The sequence below is a fragment of the Camelus ferus genome, chromosome 28 (genome assembly GCF_009834535.1).
Source record: "Camelus ferus isolate YT-003-E chromosome 28, BCGSAC_Cfer_1.0, whole genome shotgun sequence".
NCBI classification, from domain to species: domain Eukaryota; kingdom Metazoa; phylum Chordata; class Mammalia; order Artiodactyla; family Camelidae; genus Camelus; species Camelus ferus.
In genome coordinates, this window is record NC_045723.1 from 2,897,662 (window position 1) to 2,914,986 (window position 17,325).

General features: G+C 38.1%; 1 protein-coding gene across 2 annotated transcripts in view; it reads left to right on the plus strand.

Moving 5' to 3' along the window:
• The window catches only part of TMEM131 (transmembrane protein 131), a 139,166-nt gene that overhangs the window by 69,313 nt on the left and 52,528 nt on the right, over nucleotides 1–17,325 (plus strand). For both annotated transcript variants that reach the window (XM_032469726.1, XM_032469725.1), the window contains exons 6-11: nucleotides 4,451–4,567; nucleotides 6,849–6,971; nucleotides 12,101–12,181; nucleotides 14,587–14,737; nucleotides 14,836–14,892; nucleotides 15,813–15,874. In XM_032469726.1, the coding sequence (XP_032325617.1) occupies nucleotides 4,451–4,567; nucleotides 6,849–6,971; nucleotides 12,101–12,181; nucleotides 14,587–14,737; nucleotides 14,836–14,892; nucleotides 15,813–15,874 (591 nt within the window). The remainder of the gene's footprint in view (nucleotides 1–4,450; nucleotides 4,568–6,848; nucleotides 6,972–12,100; nucleotides 12,182–14,586; nucleotides 14,738–14,835; nucleotides 14,893–15,812; nucleotides 15,875–17,325) is intronic.

Below are 17,325 nucleotides of genomic sequence, written 5' to 3' on the forward strand. Positions count from 1 at the left end.
CACGACTACACTACAGATTTTATTTTTAACTTGTTAACTTTGCTAATTCAAGCAATGTAGTGTTTCTAAACATCAAGGTTCACCCTTGTTGAAGGGCCAGGGTTTTTACTTTTTTCATGTGCCTATCACAATATAACGTAGACCGAGAATTACAAGTAGATGCTTAAGGGGGCCAGGTAGATGGTGCAAACGAGAGAAGCAAGCCAAGTGGAACGAGGGGTGACCCAGAGCACATGGCCCATCTGAAGGGACCGGTCCCCATTCAGCCCCAGCCAGTGGTGGCCACATGGGAATGTAAGCTCACGCACAGTTCTTTGGATTTTCCAAGAAGAGTCAGAAATGGGAATTTTTATATGATAATCTCCCAATTTTTACAAATTAAAAATGAATTTGTCTTTAGAAAGACAGACAGTGTGGACTAAACAAAACAAGCTGAAGGCCACCAGTTTGACATTTCTGAGTCAGACTCTCCAGGGGACTTATTTCTATACATGAATCTTACGCAAAGAGAGTCGTCTTTATGAAAATTCTTCAGAAGCTAAACTCAGTGTGTATGTAGTCAAAGAACAAGTTAAAAGCCAATCTGTGTTTTCCATTATCAGGAGATAGAATTAAGCGATAGAAATAATCTCTACGTATCAAAATCTACATTTCGATAATCTAGATTGCGCTTTAAAAGGAGATAGCCACAATGTACGCTATCTTCTCTTAGGATTTTGTTCTTCTTCTTGCTTTTCATCTTTATTCTCTACAGTGAGATACTGACTCCAGAAGCTCAAGAAGTGGAGAGGAGAGATAGAATTAACTCTTGGGAGGAGAAATAACCGTATTTCCCCGCCACTTGATTTTATGCCTATGATAAGAGCCTTTGGGGAAAAATGAAAAGAGTTTCTCATGTTTTAAAGGAGAGCAAAACCTTTCTGTATGTTTATCCTAACTCTCATTTCCTTGTCATCTTTACAATTTCTGGTCACATCATAGTTCTTTGAGAATAAAACATTTTCTGTAACTCACTTACGTTTTTGATTTAACCAATATCACCTCTACATTAACTAACCAGTAGAAAATACAAAAAAGAATAATTATTGTTTAAAAAGCCAGGATTTACATAACTGTGCTTTAACACACACACACACACACACACACACACACACACACACGTAATCATCCTTACTAAGGTTGTGATTTTAAGACTACCTGAAAATCTAGAAGAGTAAGGGTAGTAAGGAATGTGGTTGTGTGACAATTTATTTTTCTATATATAACTTATAATAATTATTTCTTTTTAATTGTCTGATTAATTATAATTTTCTAATTAATTATAATTTAAAATTACATAATATTAAGACTGCAGTTTAGGCCTATTCATCTTCATGGCAATATTGCGTATTGGCCGTAAAATAAGTAATATACAGTTTGTGTCAAGGAATACAGATTTTTTAATATTCTATAATAGTCATATTTTGATTACCATAAGAGTTGTGGAAATGAGTGCCTTATAGACATTAGTAAGCAAACAAAAATTTTTTCCTTGATTGTGTAGAACCTTTTATTTGATTAACTTTTCATAGAAGCTAAAGATTAACTAGCATAAACTCTGTTTCAATCTTTGTCTAAAATTAAAATGTTTTAGCCCACTTATTTTAGTATGCTTAATACAATCTCTTCTCATGGATTGAAGGTCATTAATGAATATTAATGATTATTTTTAATTATAGGTAGAGACCTGGACATTATTTATTCTATTTCAGGTTAAATTCTGATGTCCATGCACATTATTGGGAATTGAACAAAATGTGATGTAGCAGTAATATGGAATATTATTATATATGGGTTAGATCTATATCTGTTGATATGGAATTATATATATATGTTAATATCTAAGGAAAGCACATTTTAGAATAGAATATGATGCCAGTTTTTATAAAAAGTAGAAAATCTTTATGTATTTGGAAATATTAATAAGAGCCAGAGTAAGGTACAGATAGAAACACCGGGTTAACAGGAGAACCTGAGAAGGATGAGGATGGTGGAGGGTTGAACCCAGGACCTCGTGCATGCTAGGCACATGCTCTACCACTGTGTTATACCCTCCCCCTTGGACAGTTTAAAAATATTAATTCTTCTGATCCATGAATGCTGGAGAGGGTGTGTAGCAAAGGGAACCATCCTACACTGTTGGTGGGAATGAAAATTGGTGCAGCCATTATGAACAGGTTCTAAAGACTAGAGTTACCATATGATCCAGCAATCCTACTCCTGGGCATATATCCATAAACAGCTCTAATTCGAAAAGAGACATATACCCAGTGTTTATAGCAGTACTATTTACAATAGCCAAGATGTCGAAGCAACCTAAATGTCTTTTGGCAGATGTATGGATAAAGAAGATGTGGGGGGGAGGGGTGTATACATGACAATATTTACATTTTAGAAATACCATCCCTGAAACTAAAAAATCAGAGGAAACTACTTAAAGGAATATTACAATACTGAAGAAACTATAAGAATATTAAACAATGTGATAAAAGGAGGATATAGAAATTAAAAAGAAAGCATTAAAGAATTATATCAAAAAAGCCAAGAAGAAATTTAAAGTTTACATGAGATTTACACATCGTCCTAGAAAGAATCGATATTTTACGTTAGTTTTTCTATCCAAGAATAATGTGCATTTTTCCTCTGATTCAAATCTTGGTGATATTTTGGAAGTTACTTTATAAATCTGTGATTTATTTCACATTAAGATAATACCAAGAGATTATACCCGGGTCACCTGTCTTCTTTCTTTCCCGGGAATAACCTGCTCGTAAATGAATTGCAAGCCAGCTGCTCAATCCGTTTCTTCTCAAAGGTGACACCATGATGTCATTATTTGGCATGTTTAAAGATTTCTTTAGATTATTCCTCAGGTTACATTTCTAAAAATGAAACTCTTCTCTCTTCACGTAGTTTTTGAAAGGCTTTGCAAAATGGCTTTCCATGAAATTTGTCTGAATTTTTATTGCAACCAACTACCTATGTTAGTAATATTACCACTGTAACTTTGGTAAAATTGATTATTATTGATTTAAATGGATTTTTTGATTAATTGATTTAAAACTTAATCTAGCTTATTGTATGATTCGAACTCAGTAAGTCAAAACTGTAATTCAGCATTGTTCTTTTTCCTACAGAGTCCATGACATGTTGTGTTTTCATTCCCAGTTGATTCAGAATATTTTGTAGTTTCCTTTGTGACTGCTTCTTTGACCAGGGGGTTATTTAGAAGTGTGTTGTTTAATATCAGACTACTTAGGGGTTTACCAGGTATCTTTCCATTACGGATTTTTGGCTTACGTGTGACTTCCATCAGCCTCTGCAGCTTCCAGCGATTCACGCACTTGTGTTCTGTAGCCCACAGTCGGCGTTCAGCATTGTGTAAAAATTTTAGCTGAATTCATTTTACTGTCTTGTATGGTAGCCTCGTCTCTTTCCTGTTGTCTGCTCTGGGCGAGCCAGGACTCACATTCTGTCTCTTCTTGAAGGTGCTTGGCTTTCCTTATATTTTTTGCTAGTTGATACACAGACTCCGTGATGGGTTCAAGAAAAGTTAGGATTTTGCAGATTATTCTTTTTCTTGTCAATATCGCAGGAGAAATGCTCTTTCCAGCATTCCACGTCCTAAAATAAAGGCAGAAGTCTCAGTGCCATGTACTTCAAGCTGTAATTGGGAGCATTTCAGAGTTCTAGTTGCAGAGGCAGAATGAGAGAGGTTAAGGACTTTACATATTAAATGCATTTTAAGGCTTCATTGCAGACAGAACTGCATTCAGTCTCTCGAACTTCATGAAGCAGCCCTGTTTGTTGTAATAGAACTGTAATTTGCTAACCACAGTGACATTCTCAGTCTGCACAAGGTAACAGGAGGGAGTTCCTGTACATGCTGTCACCTCTCCCTTCTTTTTTTAAGTTGCCGGCACATTTTGTGCCTTGTGTGAATGGGTGACGGGAGTCAAAGGGTAGAGGCTGGGCCGATTGATTGATTTATTGGGATAGTTCAAGCGGCTGCTGAGTCGTAGAGTGAGCATCTGTGTAAGAGCCCCGCTTCAGCTCAGCTCCTCCTTGATTGTCTGGTGATGAAGAAGAGCCTGTCAGTAGGCACTTCATTCCAGCCTAGTGACTGTCAAACGAACAGAATTCAAGGAAACCATCTGTTGTACAGGGTTTTAGACTTGTGATTGACAAAGATAATGTGACAGCCAATGTAAAGACATCTTTTTAAATTTTATTTTCCATTGCAAAATAGTTTGGCTAATTTAAAGCTTAAACATTTGTGGTGGAAAGCTAATTTATGGAAATGATTCTGAGATGTTTCAGAGAACTTCAGCTGTCGAATTATGGTCACCATGATCCGATTTTTTTTTTTTTGGTTACTAATTTAACTTTATTTATTGCTCTTCTTTTTCAGAAAATTCTTCCAGGAGGAAATACATCATTTGATGTAGTTTTTCTTGCAAGAGTAGTGGGAAATGTAGAAAATACTTTATTTATTAACACATCTAATCATGGGGTATTCACCTACCAGGTAAGAACCAGAATTAAAACTTTGATTTATTTTGTAAACGAAACCTATCCTATGTCCTATCATGTGACCACCTTTTAAGAACTCTTTTCAAAAACTCAGAGGATAAGGGAAAACATAAGAGTTTAGATCTAGAGCATTTTTATACTTTAAGAGCTGTGTTTGTGAATATCCCTATTCAGATCGGACTGAACAAATGATCTTAAAGCTCCAGTTAAAGTGTAAATGGAAGATTGCTTGGCAGAAGAACAATTAAAAATATTTTCACATTGACTCTAAATTTTTATTTTTACTTTTTGCGTAGTGATGAAACAATAATAGTTTCAGGATTAAAACATAGGGGCCTGCTTTTCTTTGGTAATTACATTATTTACATTTTTTGCTAGACTTACTTTTTGTGTAGAATCTTTGGGTTATTAAAGAAAGTTAATGTTTTGTGACTCAAGAGTTTTGTCTTTCGAGGTTATCAAGATTACTAAGAACAATTACTTGTTTGGCCCTCTGCCACACGGTTCCCCTGTACTTCTGTCTGCGTTACGTATGGGTCCTGTTCTCAATTTTTAGATAAAGAAGATGAAGTTTAGAAAGGTTAAATAAATTGCCCAAATTATGCTCCTAGTGAGTTGTTGGAACAGGGATTCAAACCCATGCCTTTGAAACTACAAAAACCATCCTTTTAACCACTGTACTGTACACTGCCCCTGGAACTCGGTTGTTTAAATGCTTAGCTCATGTCTTACCTTAGAGTTTTTATGCTTTTGTTTTTGAATGTTCCTTCACCACTGCCCAGAACACTTCATGTGTTTTAGAAATTAGTGTCAGTAAACATCCCAGTTTAGTGAGGAATCACATCCTGTGTTTGAACAAGTCTTTCATGGTTGTTCAGTAGGCAGTCAGTAAACCTTCGAATGCCAGTATATTGCGTGACTTTGCAGTGCTGTACCTGTGACCCTCACTTAGGGTCTACTTGTTGAGTAAATGAAAAGGCCACCACAAGAATGTGAAGACCTTTGCCCTACTATGGCACCCCCAGCTGACCTATGTGGTTGTGGCCAGTGGGCGACCTGAGGGTCGTGATCAGGTTGTTCTCAAGGTGAGCCTCAGTGGCCAGCTCCTTACCTCTCCACATCTGGTCTCTCCCCAAGTTTTCCTCTTAAATGTATCTCAAGTCTGTCTGCCTCGCTCTTCTTCAGGGCCACTGTTCCCTCCCAGGCCATCCCTACCTCTCTCTCTGGATTCTGTAGGAGCCTCCTAACTGGCCTTCCCTCCTCCGCAGTCCCTCCCAAGGCCCATTATTCATACTGTAGCCAGAGTGACCTTCTTTAAACATACAGCAGAATCACTCAGCTCCTCATGTAAATCCTTACGTTTTCCCATTCCTTTTGGAGCAAAATGGAAGCTTCTGATCAAGGCCAGCAAATCTCTGAGGATCTGACTCACCTGGAGCTCTCGCTCTCCCACCTCACCCCATTTGACCACACTTCTCATGTTAGTCCTTGTCTTCAAACAAGCCAGCCCTTCTGGGCTCGTGCCCTTTGCCTGTACCCCTCCCCCGTCCCGAATACACTCTCACTGTTGGCTTGTTCTCATCTTTCAAGTGACACCAGCTCACACATCACCTCCCCGACCACCCTCTCTTAGAAGAATATCCCCATCCTCACTCCACCAGTTACCCCGTATCACATTACCCATTTTTTAAGAATCTTTTTATTGTTACTTAGTGAGTGTCCCTCATACTCAAATGTAACTTTCATAAGAGCAGGCACATTATCTGTCTTGTTCACTGTTGAATTATTCACAACTGTGTATGTCTGTGCCTAACACATCACAAGCACTTAATAAATATTTGTCATTTGAATGACAGGCTCGCCCTGTTTTAGTCAACCCACATTCCCATGTAAGAATGACTGGGCACTCGGCTTGGTATTTAAGAGGTTGTCCAAGCCCTAAATCCATCTACTGAAAGTTGGAATGGGGAAATCTTTTGGTCCCCTCTTTTCTTCTCTTGTCTATCCCATGACCTTGTGAAGGACTGCTATTATTTTAATTTCTAATATATTATAGAAATCATTCCAAATGCACATAAATATGTAAATATATCAAATCAAATGGGTAGCCAAACAAGTACAGGAAGTACATGCGTGTTCCTTTTAAAAGGATTTGTGAAGATTTTTCCATAAATTAAATTCACCAGTTTTCCCTAGAGTAATCAATTAAAACCATTAAAATTTTATAAAACTATAAGAGCAACTCAAATTGCACTTTTTTCCCTTCTTTGAAACAGGTATTTGGTGTTGGAGTTCCAAATCCATACCGACTGAGGCCATTCCTTGGGGCCAGAGTCCCTGTGAATAGCAGTTTTTCACCTATAATAAATATACACAACCCTCACAGTGAGCCTTTACAGGTGAGTTTATCGCGGTGATTTTGAATGTTTTCCACTTTGGTGGAAGTTAATACTTAGCATGAAATCTGTCTGTTACAGTTTTCAGGATGGGGTTGTATATAGTACTGAAGAGGGGTATTCTTTTAATGCAGCCCGTAGTCTGAATTTGGGGTTATAGCAGTCCAGATATTGCATTTTTGGAACCATTTTTAAAATGACTGTGGTTTCTCTGGTGTTAGTTTTAGGCAGCTGTATATTTAATTTAAGAAGAGTTTTCAACTCTGCAAGGCCACTACTTTTCTTGCCTTAAGCTCCTTCTGACCCAATGTAAGCTTTTAAAATCACGATTCATATTTATTTCTGGTAATAGTACATTTTTGGTGATGGCAGCCTGGAAATTGAAATCCAAGGAAGGGGTAATACAGAGTCATGACTAAAAGCAATTGAAAAAAAAAAAATCCAGCTCCTCGTCTTACCCAATCTTTTGGTAGTAATTCTTTTCAAATATGAAATCCCTCCTTGCTCATTCCTTGTCTCTATGACAGTAGGAGTGGCTGGTGTCACTCCTTCAAATATTTCCTAAAATCCCCACCCCACATCCCGATCAGTGACTTCCAGCTGTGTCATTGGCTGCCACGCAGCTTCTAGTTGTGTTGTCTGTGTTGGAAGAAGAATGCAGATGCTTTCCAGAATAGTCCATAATATCTACACCCAGGGCCTCTTGAGTTCTTTAGGACCAATACTGCAGAACTTACCAGTAGCTTGAAAATGACAGGTGGAGGGAAATATACCATGTATTGTGGGAAGCCACTGAGCTCTGGCAACCAAAATGGTTTTGGTCATCCTTGGACCCTCTGGTAGAAATGCTTGTAAACAGTGAAGGGGAAAATGGGAGAACAGGACAAGATCTTCAGAGCTGGAATTGTGGAATGCTTAGGAATTATATGCTAAAGCAGCAAGAAAGGTTCACCCCAAAACTTTGCTGACATGGGGTGAGGATAGCTGCTAATAAAAATACTCTGCCCAAATTTTGATTATTTGTAGCTGGATATCTTCATCAGAAAAGAGGAAAATGCTGTTGTGTCCTGCTCTTACAAGTGGAAAGTATTTCCTCTCCATCGTCAGTCTATTGTTTGTATCTTTTTGCTATTTTTCTTTTCTTGACTGCTTTCAGTCAAAGAAATAAAAACTGCCCTCTTACCCTCTCAGACCCTGCGGCCTGGCTTGCCGCACACTGCTGTGGCGTCAGCATAGTTACAGAGCACCCAGGGATGCCAGATCATAGGCTGAAGGTTTTGCTTCCAGCTTGGAAGGGTGGAGACTCAGCAAATGTTGGCCAATCTACAGTTACTTAAGTAGCCTTACAGTCCATGCCTTTGTCCCACGACTCCTCTGGAGTCATCAGACTACCATCTAGAACAATTATCTCTGAATTCAGTATTGATTTTTTTCTTTTGTTCCTCTAGTCTTTTTCCAGTTAGAACATTTCAATTCAAGATTTACCACAATGGACTTTTCATCAGTACACAGGAGAGCGAATGGAAAACCAAAGTTGCCCTGTTAACAACCAGTAGATTATTTATCTGGAAGGCACTTCTTTTGGTTTTGTTTTGTTTTAAAGGAAAACCCAAGTCCCTACGTGATGGGCTTTTTTTTAATTGAGGTACAATTGGCATAAAACGTTGGGTTATTTTCAGGTGTACAACATAGTGATTCAATATTTCCATATTACAAAGTGATCACCACAGTAAGTCTAGTTAGCAACCATTAATTACCACATATAGTAAAACAGTTTTTTTCTTACAATGAGAACTTTTAAAATCTACTCTTTTAGCAACTTTCAAATATGTAATACAATGTTATTAACTATAGTCACTATCCTGTTCATCACATTCCCATGACTTAATTGATTTTATTACTGGAAGATCGTATGGAAAGTACTCTTAACCTAATAGTCCTGTAATATGTTATACTGTCATGAGTCTTGTCATTAAGAAAGTATTGTAAAGCAAGAGATTGCATCTGAATTGTTCATTTTACAACACAAACATACAAGTATGTTCTCACTGAAAAAAAAAAATGTTAACAATTCAAACTAGTGTGAAGCGAAAGTGCCCTTGAGCTTTCTGCTTTCCGTCCAGCGCTGTCCAGCAGAACTTTCTGCAGTGATGGAGAAATTCTGTGTCTGCTCTGTCCAGCACAGTAGCCACCAGCTACATGTGGCTGTTACAACTTGAATTTATGGCTAGGGTGGCTGAGGAACTGAACATTTAATTTTATTTCACTTCATTTAAATTTAAACAACCGCACGTAGCTGGTAACTACTGGATTAGCGCAGCTCCAGCCCCAAGCCCTTCCTCACAGGTCCTCCTTGTCTGACCTTGGTGTCTCATGTCAGGCCCTTTTTTGTACGCTTACCTGCGTATATGTGGGCACACAAAAATTAACATTCTTTGCTGGAATGTTTTTACATAAATTATATTTTGTATATATTACTGGCTTCCTTTTTTCCCTAAACTTTATTAAGTTAGGATGACTAGCAGTGGACTAAAAATCCAGAGTGTGTTGTTCCTAGTTTTCACGTAGTCCTTCCTTTGACTTTATTATAATTTAGTCTTTATCTAGCCCCACTTCCTTATTGCTTTCCCTGCTGTCAGCAGTCTACCTTTTAATCTTCGGTTTCCAAACGTTGTTAGGCTTGTTTCCTTAATGCCTTGGAAGATTAAATGAAATGATACATGGTGTTTTCTGGTTTTTCAGGAAAAGTTTTCAGTCACTGCATCAGTTAAGGTGCTGTTACTATTACACAGTCACGCTGTGGGGGAGCGCTGCTAACCTGGAAGGCAGCTAATGCTCAGAGAAACTCCTGACTCATCAGGCTTTGCTCAGGGCTTCCCTGTAACAGCACGCCAAAAACAAAGAACAAAAACCTCTAAGCCTGTACTTAAGTATTGCTGTTTTCCCTGCTTTGTCCTTTTTTCTGCACTCCTGGAGGACTTAGTGATAAAACAAGTAACGGTTTTCTACCCATTCTCTTCACCCCAAATTTGCATTTAACTAAATATATTCTTTCTTTTTAAGAGATAGTTACCTACCTCTAAAGGAAAGTCTCCTGCCATCTAACCCTCCCATCCCTAAGCATTCCCCTGAGAGAAAGGAAAGCCGATGTCCACACAGACTTTCACAACACAGTGTTCACAGCAGCTTTATCTGTAATGACCAAAAACTATAGACAACCCAGATGTCCATCAGTAAGTGAATGGATCAAAAACCGACATATCTATAAAATCAAAAAGAAATGAAGTGTTAGTACGTAAAACAACATGATGGATCTCAGGTAATGACACTGAATAAAAGCAGCCAGACACAAGAGTACATACTGTGTGATTCTGTTTATATAAAGCTCTAGAAAATACAGACTAATCCAGAATGGCTGAGAGCAGCTCAGTGGTTGCCTGGGGACGGAGGGGGCAGAGAGGGACAGTGGATTGCAAAGGGCGTGAGGAAACTTTGGGAGGTAAAAGGTGTATTTAATATCTTAATTGCATTGCAGTGGTAGCTTCACGCCTGTATACGTATGTCAGAATTCATCACGTTGTACACTTTAAATATGTATAGTTTATTGTACATGAATTATACCTCAGTAAAACTTTTTAAAAACCGTGGGTGTCACCAGAGATGACATACAGACAGCCAATAAGCACATGAAAAGATGCTCAGCATCACTGATTATTCAAGAAATGCAAATCAAAACATCAGTGAGGTATCACCTCACACCAGTCAGAATGGCCATCATCAAAAAGTCTACAAATAATAAATGCTGGAGAGCGTGTGGAGAAAAGGGACCCTCTTTCACTGTTGGTGGAAATGCAAATTGGTGCAGCCACTATGGAGGACAGTATGGAGGTTCCTTATAAACCTAAGAATAGAGTTATCATATGATCCAGCAATCCCACGCCCAGGCGTATATCTGGAGAAAACTCTAATTTGAAAAGACACATGCACTTCAGTGTTCATAGCAGCACTTTTTACAATAGCCAAGACACGGAAGCAACCTAAATGTCCATCAACAGATGACTAGGTAAAGAAAATGTGGTATATGTATACAATGGAATACTACTCAGTCATAAAAAGGAATGAAATAATGTCATTTGCAGCAACATGGATGGACCTAGAGATTACCGTACCAAGTGAAGTCAGTCAGTCAGAGGAAGTCAAACATCATATGATATCACTTATATGTGAAATCTAAGAAAATGACACAAACAAATTTATTTACAAAACAGAGAGACTCACAAACATAGAAAACAAACTTATGCTTACCGGGGAAAAGGGGAGAGGGAAGGATAAATTGGGAGTTTGGGATTAGCAAATACTAACTACTATGTACAGAATAGATAAACAAGTCCTACTATATAGCACAAGGAACTATATTCAGTGGTTTGTAGTAACCTGTAGTAAAAAAGAATATGAAAATCATATGTATGTATGTATAACTGAATCCCTATGCTGTACACCAGAAACTAATACAACATTGTAAATCAAAAGATAAATAAAAATAAATAAAATTTAAAAGAAAATCATGGGTGTAGGTAAAAGTCAGAGATATTAACAGTACTTACGATTTTACTACAAGAAGACATCAAGTGTTTTTCATACCTCATTGATATTATTGCATATACCTAAGAATGACATGCTCTCCAGTATTTCACAATTATAGTAGTTATTAGATCTGCAGCTAGATCTTGCTATAAATGTGTGATAAAGAAGCACTTGTGTTACCAAAAGAAATATAAAATTTTTATTTCTAAAATTTTATCATTTCCATAAATTATTTCCTTTGGAAAAGAATAAAAATAAATGCCCTGTGTATGGATTTTCTAAAACCCAGTGTCTGAAACAACTACATTATTTCTGAGTTCAGTATTTCAAACTGACTTTGATTTATTTAAATATACCACGTTGCTTGCACTTACGGTACTTATGCCCCTGGTGATACAGCGCAACACTTACCCTACGTTTGTATCTGTAAACGTTTTTTGATTTTCTTCTGATAAACAATTAGGGTGTCAAATATTTCTATATAACAAGAAATCACTTGCATTGAGAATGTGATTTTGACTTAAGCATCACATGCTCTTCTGCCGCAGGTTGTGGAGATGTACTCCAGTGGAGGAGATCTGCACCTGGAACTTCCCACGGGTCAGCAGGGAGGCACCAGGAAGCTGTGGGTGAGTGCTGACGTGGTTTTCTCTCGTGTGAGTTCACACCAAACCACGTATTTTCTTAAATACACCAGAAAATAGTTAACTCCCCATCACCTGAAGAAATATGGGTGTCTTTTCGTTAATTACTGTCTTAAAATTAAATGTATATCACATATATATTTGAAAATGAGATGAGACAATGAGAAAAGTAGAGTAGTAATTTGGGGAAAGAGCAGTGAATAAAGTTGGTGGAGGCTATAACCCACTGTGTGGAAAGGAAGAGCTTTTTAACTTTTCTTTCTCAGAATAATACGGGTAAAGTTGTCTCTGAATCTAGTCATTTATGACATGCTTTACACTAAGATTGGAAAAAAAAAAAAAAGAACCCATGGGAAGGAGCCATTATATTTTTGAAGGTAGAGAAGTGAATGTTCAGACCCACCATCGACAGAAGAGACGCCATTTGCAGAGCGAATGTAGTCAAGCCCTCGTGATGACTTACAAAACTGTGAATTCTTAGGTGCTCTGCATCACGCTGAATACTGTTGAATATTTTACAGTGTAGTTTGTGTCAGTGGTTAAAGAACCACTTTTTCTTGGAGAATACTAGCCAGCACTAACCAGAGTGATAACTATATAGCAAATGCCTTATTTGCAAAGGGTCTTGCCACAGAAGAGTTGTTTTTATTTTTTTAATGCTGTCTGCCCGGCTTTAATCATAGGGGAGAGGCATAGAAAGGGCGTATCAGGGTCACTAAAATCACTGCTCACTTGCAATTGAAGATGCACAAACTTGACCACTGTGACTAAGTTCTGAAGATCAAAGTTTCTTTGCTGATGGCTCTGTTAAACACACAGAGCCTCCTGGTTCTGCCGTCTGACCAGTCTCAACCAGGAAGGGTGGAAAGGACATTTTTAGCCTGAATTCTTTTTTTTTTCCCCACTTTATTTTACTTTTCTTTTTTATTTTTGCAGGGGTTGGGGCTGTCATTAGATTTACTTACTTGTTTATTTTAATGGAGGTACTGGGAACTGAACCCAGGACCTTGTGCATGCTAGGCACACGCTCTACCACTGAGCTACACCCTCCCCCGGGACGTTTTTAGGGTGTTGAATGCTTAGGAAACAATCTGTCAGTGACTGGGTTAACTGCTAAGATGTAGAAACACTCTCGCAAGTAGAAGTATGTAATGGACGGTCTTTTTACATCCTTTCACAAAAATGGTTTACTTTGAAATTATGTTATTGTTTGGAGAGCCTTTGGGAGAAATACTGTATAAAACACTGCTTCATAGAATCAACTGTAAGCTATTTGTATTGTAATTATAGGTAGAAGAACTAAGAATTGATGAAGAAATATAGTATTATGAAATATTAGTATCTAATAAATATAACTCAGATTTCTAATTAGTGAAGAGTTGTAATGAATGGTAGCAGACAGGGCAAATTGTTGTACAACTTCTAGTGGCTACAAGGAAAGATACAGTGATTCTTACATTCCTACAAATCTAGAGTGAGAAAGAAGTCAGTTGGCCTTGACCTTGCCCCCAGCCCACTTCAGTGTACGTGAGAAACCCCAGTGACCTAGAGATGGGGGAGTAGATGGTCCCTCTCTGGTGGCCCTAAGAGGGTTCCAGTCAACTCTTTCCTACTTTGTGACTAAAACTTTAAGAGAGTAGAGGTAAGTGAAGACCAGTAGATTCTAAAACACAGGAATTTCCTAAAATAGGCCAAAAGGTGTGCAGAGAAATTCTGATGGTCCCAAGGAAGCGACATCGTTCAAAAACGAGGAAAAGAATTAAACCTCAAAAAAAATTTTTTTTTCCAGTGAGCCTTCCTTTCAGTGTATGTGTAAGTGTTCTCTCATTACAGGCCTTAAAATTTATGCCATCGTACATGCTAAGAGCCCTACTGAAGGCAGTTGGTGAACTGTGGATTTGCTTGGGAAGCTTTGTTAGGTTTTCAATGAAAGCAAAGCAGTCTCATCTCTCTCGGTTATTATTTAAAGAGAATGCTGTAAACTTCTGGAAAAGCAGTTTCCCTCTGATGGAGACGTTTCTGTTTAGAGAATTTTAGGACAAAATGATATACCTGAGCACCACCAATACGTTAAAAAATAATTGATTTTTATAGATTAACTGTACCTTTCACTGATGATTTTGCAACTGACAGTTTTCATATAGTTTTATTTCTTTCATTTTGCTCAATTGTACATACTGTACTTCATCATTTTAAAGATACACGTGTTTTTAACGTTTAATGTCCTCCAAAATTGGAGTGTGCATTATAATCAGTGGGATGAAGATGTTTAATTGGCAGTGTATTTTTTCCTATTAGGTATATAAAATAACAGTGCATCTTTCTGGGGATGTCATCTTATTCAGTAAACTGTGGTGGTTTTGCTACATTATGGTCTGTTAACTTGTCAGGAAATTCCTCCTTATGAAACCAAGGGAGTGATGAGAGCCAGTTTTTCATCCAGAGAAGCAGATAATCACACTGCCTTCATAAGAATAAAGACTAATGCTTCAGACAGCACGGAGTTCATCATTCTTCCCGTTGAGGTGGAAGTTACAACAGGTCAGTGAAAAACTAACCACGCTGCAAGTTCGTTTTGTTTTCAACACATCTTACTCCGGCAACGCGAAATATAATTGTTTACTTTTCTTTTTTCCAAGCTCCCGGAATTTATTCCTCAACTGAAATGTTAGATTTTGGTACGCTGCGAACACAAGGTAAAAAAAGAGACAGTGTCTTTATAGGTCTTTTTTTTCTTTTTTTAAATCCCCGTGTTCGGTGCTGAATGGCTGTACGTTAACTCCTTTGTAATTAATTCAGCTTTGAAAGTTGTCTCTCAGTGGGTTACTTGATCTGGTAGAAATCTGCCTTTGGGAACTCAGAGCCTTTAGGGATTTTATACCCCATTTCTCTGAGGGATACTTGCTTTCCAGATGGGAAAACCTTGTCATGGATAACTTAAGTCTTCTAAGTGGAAGACTGAGGGAGAAAGTAATTTCTTAGTTTCTTCATCCAGCTTCTCACCTATTTAGTCATGCCAAATCTTTTCTTTTAATGCTGAAATAAAGGAAATAAAAAGATTTACTCTGGATTTTTGTTTAGATACGAATTATTCAATTGCATTATTATGACATAATGTTAGAAATTGGTCCCAGATAGTCAGAGAAAGAATTCAAATTCTAAAATTGAAAATAACCAAAAAGCATTTATTAAGAAAAAAGTAAGAGTATGTAATTTGGGATTTCTGTGGACCATATGTAATTAAGATGTGCTGGTGTAGGATTGAAGACCCATTTTTGAAAATTAATTTGGTTTTAATATGATAACTTCATATTGTACTTTATTAACTTGCTTCATTATGCTTTGCTGGAAAACTGGAAGATCAATGATAATGTCAGTTGCACTGAAAATTTTTGTTCTGTTTGGTTTTTGGTCTGGGTCTTTGGAAGGGGGCAGTTACAATACTCACTGTCCTTGAGAATAAGGCAATTCCTATCTAGCGTTTCTTTTTATTAATGTGATTGTTACTCTATTTCACATTCTAAAATATATTTAACCTGATCTCTAATAAGAGAAAGATTCTAATATGCTATAAAGCATACATTTTAAAAATATTTCTTTTCCTCAATTTTAACAGATCTACCAAAAGTTTTAAATCTTCATTTATTAAATTCAGGAACAAAAGATGTACCAATAACAGTAAGTTTTTACTTACTTTTTTCCTACTTTACATATTCTTTGTTTTAAACTTATGACAGACTTTAAAATAATTCAAGTCTTGCTCTAAAGGAATTTTGTTTGATGGTGACCTGGTGACACTTTGGTTCAAAGTGTGATACAAGAAACCTGTTACGCCTCTGCCCAACAGATTTTAAAATGAAAAGGGCACGTAGACAGTCTTCTCCAAGCTGAATTTGAACCAAAGTTCATGAGGTTCCTATTTAGGCAGAATTCTGTCAGAGGCCTGTGGATTCTGATAAACCCTAGGATCTGTGTGCCATGTGCAAAGAAAAACAGGTTGTAAGGATTCTGTCAAGTCCAGTTGTTGGACTTAAGGTGTGGTTAAGTAAGAAGAGAGAAGGAAAGAGTCATGTGACTGGGCTGAGAAGTAATGAGGCACAGAAATGCAGCGGGTGGTGGTAGGCTGCTGGTACCCACCCCCCAGCCGACTGGCGGCCACCACGGTTACCCCGGACAGCACGCTGTGCACCACTCTCCCCCTCACGCACGCACACAGGACAAGAGACTTTGATGCCTTAGTGGGATTGGAGTGTCGTTAGATGGTTTTGGTGGGTAGGGAGAGACAGGTTATCCAGGTTTTGCTTTAGCCCACAGTCTCACCTGGTAAGGTCCCCAGGTTACAAAGGGAGTAATGAGAAAGGAAAGCAGAGTATTTCTATTATAACCTGAGCAGATGTCAGAAACCTAAATTCAGAGATCTCTGGTAAAATGAGGTAGATCAGGTGGGCTTTGAGACTTAAGAGACCGTTGTCAGTCCCCGCCCAGACCCAGAGTTTACCACCAGCTGGTGGAGCAGACACCAAAGAAAAGAGAGCACACAACCCCAGGGGGTGGGAGGGGCGAGCACCCAGGAGCCGCATTTTAATGACCAGTGACCTTGCTCCCTAGTGCGTCACAGTCTCAGCAATGTCCTGACGTGGGACCTTGTATTTCCTCCTTCTAGGTGGGCGGTGGGTTAGGGGAATGGAGTCTGGCAAAGAGCTTCCCCTAATATACAGCAGAATTGAAACTGCCTGCCTGGAATTCCTGCTACTCCAGGATGAGGTGGGCTGAGAGAGAGGCCTGTTCTGCACTTGCCTCAGTCTGCTGGGAATCACACCCCTGCTCCTTGGGGGGTCTTCATGGGCCCAGGACCCTCCCACAGATGACAGAGAACAGTTCCTTGGACTAGGCCACCCTGATATTATATTTTTCTTTAAAAAAACATAACACTGACTGTTACTACTATGTTAAGGGGTTGGTGATAGTTTGGAGCTCTTTAATCTATATTGAAATTTTTCATGAGTCTATAGAAAAATGAGAAGAACAAGAGCAATATAAATATTTATAAAAATATGTGTGTGTAAACAATTAACAAAGTTATAAACACCTTTTCTGTTTTGTTTTTAATAGAATGAATGCTGGAAGTG